Source organism: Myotis davidii, unplaced genomic scaffold (genome assembly GCF_000327345.1).
Source record: "Myotis davidii unplaced genomic scaffold, ASM32734v1 scaffold252, whole genome shotgun sequence".
NCBI classification, from domain to species: Eukaryota; Metazoa; Chordata; class Mammalia; order Chiroptera; family Vespertilionidae; genus Myotis; species Myotis davidii.
In genome coordinates, this window is record NW_006283768.1 from 761,968 (window position 1) to 767,594 (window position 5,627).

At 42.2% G+C, this 5,627-nt stretch overlaps 1 protein-coding gene across 1 annotated transcript in view; it reads right to left on the reverse strand.

Moving 5' to 3' along the window:
* Positions 1-5,602, reverse strand: part of PTCHD3 (patched domain containing 3) — a 26,665-nt gene extending 21,063 nt beyond the window's left edge. The window contains exons 1-2 of the mRNA XM_006753896.2: positions 5,542-5,602; positions 546-648 (exon numbers count right to left, since the gene is read on the reverse strand). Of these exons, the coding sequence (XP_006753959.1) occupies positions 546-648; positions 5,542-5,602 (164 nt within the window). The remainder of the gene's footprint in view (positions 1-545; positions 649-5,541) is intronic.
* Positions 5,603-5,627: the final 25 nt, after the last annotated feature.

The following is a 5,627-nucleotide window of genomic DNA, read 5'->3' on the forward strand; positions in this document are numbered from 1 at the left end:
GATAAGGAGCTCGGTTAGGGGAGGAGGAAGAGCTCAACTCGGGGGCGCGGGGGCTCTCACGCCTTTAGCCCCAGCGGACTTGCTCCGGAAGACTGGGCGCGCGGTCAGGGGTGCGCTCCTGGCCCCGCTTCCTGGGGCGCCGGCTGCTGCTGGAAGGCAGGACTCGGGCAAGGACTCGGGAGTCCTCGTAAACTTGTGTGGCTGTTCTGTGGTGCTTTCACATTTCTTGCTCTGTATTTTCAGGTGATGAAGAAACAAGAGCAAACACATAAAAACAGAAAAAGTAATGGGTTCAAATCCCATTTGACTGAAACTAGGGTGCTAGCCCAGAGCGGAGAATAGAAAGAACCAACATAGGCATAATTAGCAGGTAGAAAGCTCTGAAAAATGCCTGCGCTTCCTTATTTCCATCTTATTCCCAGAGTTCCCAGAGACTTTTTTTTATAAAGGAAGAGAGCAACATATACCTGCCTGCACCAGTTTCTTAGAAATTGTGTGTGCAAGTTTCTTCTTTGCAAGGAGATCACCCCACATGCATACAGTACCTGTTGCCAGTACTGCCGTTTAATTGCATCCAGGAGGAGCTAATATCACGGAGAATTCCCTTTGGAGACTTGGAGGCCAGGCTCTCCATTGGAACACTGTGCACTAAGAATAAAGGACAGTCACAAATGGAGCACAGAGATCTTTCTTTTTTATGTGAAGTGCTTCACTTAGGTATTCTGAAATCCTTGCAAGTGCGGCTAATTCATCTCATAGTGAAGGCATTTGTTGCCTGGACCTTACCCAGATCTTTTGATCCCATGTTGTCTTGCTTCCTCTCTAGGCCAGCAATTTTCAACAGGTGTGCCACAAGAATTTTTTAAACATGCAGCACCTGGCTATTTAGTCAAAGGCACTAACCTCTTTTCCCTTAGATCAGCCGTGGGCAAACTACGTCCCGCGGGAATGAATAAAACTAAAAAAAAAAAAAAAAAAAGACCGTACCCTTTTATGTAATGATGTTTACTTTGAGTTTATATTAGTTTACACACACACTCCATCCATGCTTTTGTTCTGGCCCTCCGGTCCAGTTTAAGAACCCATTGTGTCCCTCGAGTCAAAAAGTTTGCCCACCCCTGCTTTAGATTGTAAAAAAAAAATAACAACAGCCAATACAATAGCTGTCCTGTGTATGTAAATAAAAATTTTATGTATTTTTTGACAGATTGGAAAAATATATACTAGAGGCCTGGTGCATGAATTCGTGTATAGGTGGGGGTAGGGAGTGGGAGGGACGGGATCAGCCATTGGGGCAGGTGGCCAGGGATCTGGATCCGTCCCAGGGAAGCAGCCGCGGTGCCCATTGCTGACTTCTAGGAGGCCAGTGGCACTGTCGGGATCTTGCTGGTGGCGCCACGCTGGTCTGTCGGTACTTGGCCCATTCCCCGAGATTGGACTTGCAGGATTACTGAGGGAGTGAGTGCCTGCCACCAGACTGGTGGACCGCCAGGACGGGTCTGTCAACTGAGTGGCGCTCCCACTGTGGGAGTGCACTGACCACCAGGGGGCAGCTCCTGTATTGAGCATCTGCCCCCTGGTGGTCAGTGCATGTCATAGCGACTGGTTGACCTGTCATTCCAGTCATTCTGGTTGTTTGGTCGTAATGGTCGCTTAGGCTTTTATGTATACAGTGGGGCCTTGACTTATGAGTTTAATTCGTTCCGTGACGGAGCTCGTAACTCAAATTATACGTATGTCAAATCAAAAAGTGAATGAGTGAGACACGTGATGCTGGGCTGATGTTGTGGCGTTCACTGTGACGTTCGCTGTGCCAACTAGCGGTGGGGTATCTGAAGCTGGCTCCTAACCCGAATTTTAGCTCACAACTCAAAGCAAAAAATCGGCTGAGAGACGGCTCATATCTCGAAAAACTCGTTAGTCGGGACAGTCGTAAGTCAAGGCCCCACTGTATAGATTTTTATAATGAGTCACTAAATTCACATAAATATTTAACTTTCGGAGGTGGGTTTGAATGGAGACTCTTGCTCTTACAGAGGGTGGATGTGTGTGATTTTGTTAAATCCCAGGATTTCTCAGTCCATACAGATTGTCTTAACTACTGCAAAATTATGCCTATAAACTATTTCAGTCAAGTTTATATTCCTCAAGAGCTGGAGGGTTTGGTTGAATAGCTATGGGATCAGATTCTCCTTTTGTTCTTGTCTCTCCTTTTAATTGTTTGACGTTATTTAGGTAAAAGTCACCCAGAGTACAGAGGGCCACGATCAGCCACAATTGATAAAAATATTGCAGATAAAAAAACAGTTTGGAGAAAAAGCTCTTATCAGATGAATCCATGAATTTACATATACTAAAATAAATCTTTGATTGCTTTTAAATTTTACTACTCATTTAGAATTGTCAAATTAAGCTATCAAATTAATCACAACTAATGTCCAGGAATTAACAAAAATTATACTTTTGCATAGGAAATAAGTTAGAAAGTCATAAGTTTACTAGTGAAAACAAGTGTTCTATTTGAAATTGTAGTTGAAAAAAGAGAGAGATTAAGTCAAAATTATAATTTTCTCAAGAATGAGTTTTTATACTTCCAGGGTTTGAAATATTGCCAGTTTTCCCTTTTTAAAAAAAGTCACCTGCCCAGCTAGTGTGGTTCAGTGGTTGAGCATCAACTTATGAACCAGGAGGTCACAGTTTGAATCCCTATCAGGGCACATGCCCAGGTTGCGGGCTGGATCCCCTGTAGGGGTGTGCCGGAGGTGGTTAATCAATGATTTTCTCTCATAATTGATGTTTTTATCTCTCTCTCTCCCTCTCCCTTCCTCTCTGAAATTAATAAAAAAATATATTTTTAAAAAGTCACCCTTGCTGGTGTTGCTCAGTGGTTAGAGTGTTGACCTGAGAATTGAACGGTTTTGGATTTGATTCCCAGTCAAGGGCACCTGCCTGGGTTGCATGTTTAATCCCCAGGCCCTCTGTGGGAGGCGACCATTCCATGTATCTCTCTCATATCAATGTTTCTCTCTTTCTTCTGTCTCTCTCCCCCTCCCTCCTTTCCACTCTCTCTGAACAGCAATGGGAAAAATGTCCTTGGGTGAGGATTAACACATACACACACACACACACACACAAAGTCATAATGATTTCACATATTTTGTGTGCTTTTTAAATGTTGTTATTGACTTCGGGGGTGGGGGGAGAGAAAGAGAGAGAGAGAGAGAGAGAGAGAAATATTGATTTGTTGTTCCACTTATTTATGCATTCATCGGTTGATTCTTGTTTGTGCCCTCACCAGAGATCAAACTGGCAACCTTAGTGTATCAGGATGATGCTCTAACCAACTGAGCTACCCAGACAGGGCTCTTCTGTGCTTTTTTAAAATTTTTATCATCATGACAAAAGTCCTATATTTTAAAGAATTTTTAACAGCTCATTTTGCAAGTTTTAGGAACAATTTAAAATAATATATTTGAAATTTCTACCTGAACCTTAGGTCTTTTGAGGTATGAATTTATTTAGTTGACCTAACTTACGGAAAAAGTATTTATAAAAGTTAATCAAGTGTTTCAGGAGACACTTTGTACTTCCTGGAATTCAGAAGACAACCTCAAGTCTGAAGAATTACTTTTTCATAAATGTAAATAACTATAAAAGATCAAGTTAAAGTTTTGAGAAACCTTTTTTTTTGGAGTTATATTTGTTTATAAGTGAATACTTGAAATTAGTTAAGAAGGCCCTTGAAATTTATGTTATTACTATTGCTTTTTCCATAAAATAAATAAAATAAAACCACATGCTCATAAAGTAAGCAGTATTTCCCTTCATTTATCTTCCCCAACTTTTGTGTAGAAAGCCCCAGTTCTGCTTATTTGTGTGTCAGGATCACATAAGGATGGAACAAAGAGAGTGTCCATAAATTAATAACTGAGGACATATTTTATTATTTAAAAATCATAAGGCTATTATTTTTAAAGAAAATTCAACTACTTAAACTTAATGTTATGACCATTATGTTAACAATTTAGAAAATGAAATTTAAACACAAGTTGCATTTTTCTTTCCCATTTTGTAGCTGATAACAAATCTTAATAATAGGGAAATTATCCCTTTTTCGCTTATTTGTGACAGAATAGGATGCATTCATGTAATATAATTATGTCATTTTATTCAAGACTTCAGTGTATTTGTTTTTAAGATTTACAGATTATGCTCATACCTCCAAGCAAAACAACTAAAGTGTGAAAGTGCAAAGAACTTCATGAATGTACTATAGAGTCAAAATAGCTTTTGAAAGGAAATATACTGTCTTGTTTTGCTAGCCAATTATAATGTTTTTCATGAGAGACATGGGAATTTATATTTAATATAAACACTGAACATCCCAAAGCATATGAAAGCATAAAGCTAAAATCAATGAGGCAATTTGGATATAAATATTTTTTACATTTTTGTGCATTTTTATGCTATCACTTATTAGGGCCACTGACTGTGACACAATATTCCTTATATTCTGTAGTATTTCCATGACTTGACGTTAAATAGTCCCAGGTGTTCTTTCAGAATTTTATGTGCAAAAGTAAATCCATGGCACTTACACAGTTACTGTGAAAGAAACGTGCATTTACAAACATCTGATACTTCTGAAGTGTTTGCAGAGAAGTCTAGTCAAAATGATGACACTGACAAGTGAAAAGGCTGCCATACCTTTTCTTATTTTTAAACTCACAAATCAAATAGTTGGCCTACATCCAAGATCACATCTGTATCTACATATCTATAGACTAGAGGCCTGGAGCATGAAATTTGTGTACGGGTATGGTCCCTAGGCCTGGCCTGCGATCAGGGCCATCTTCCCCAGCCACCAGCAGCCGGCCCCCGCCCCCTGCTACCACCACCCCTGGTTCCCCATTCACCATGAGGCAATCGGAGCCTGCCAGCTGTGGGGAAGGAACCAAGAGGTTGGCCATTCCCGCCCGCTCACCAGCTGCCTGGTTCCCTGTTGGCCATCAGGCAATCAGAGCCTACAGGCTGGGAGAAGGGACTGAGAGGTTGGCCAGGCAATCGGCACCTGCAGGCTGAGGGAAGCTCCTGGGTTGAGTGTCTGCCCTCTGGTGGTCAGTGCACGTCATAGCGACTGGTCGTTCTGCCATTTGGTCTATTTACATATTACCCTTTTATTATATACTAGAGGCCGATGCATGAAATTTGTGCATGGGTAGGGTCCCTAGGCCTGGCCGGCAATCAGGGCCAATCTGTGGGGTGACCAGAAGAGTGATTGGGGCCCCCACTGGCACCCATCTTGGCTGCCCTGGGGCCTGTGGGCTGTGGGCAGCTCCTGCATTGAGCATCTGCCCCCTGGTGGTCAGTGTGTGTCATAGCGACTGCTCATTCTGCAAGTCATTCTACTGTTCGGTCTATTTGCATATGAGGCTTTTATTATATTACTAGAGGCCCGGTGCACACACAGATTTGTACACAGTGAAAGGAAATTAATTAGAAGGTGGCTAGCAGGGTGGGACTGGGTGAGATGGGCCGTACATGCTTTGTAGCCATTCACCTGCAGTCCTTCCATGGCTAGCTGCACCTGTGGTGGCGCCATGGCTCGAAGGGCATCTGCAGAGAGA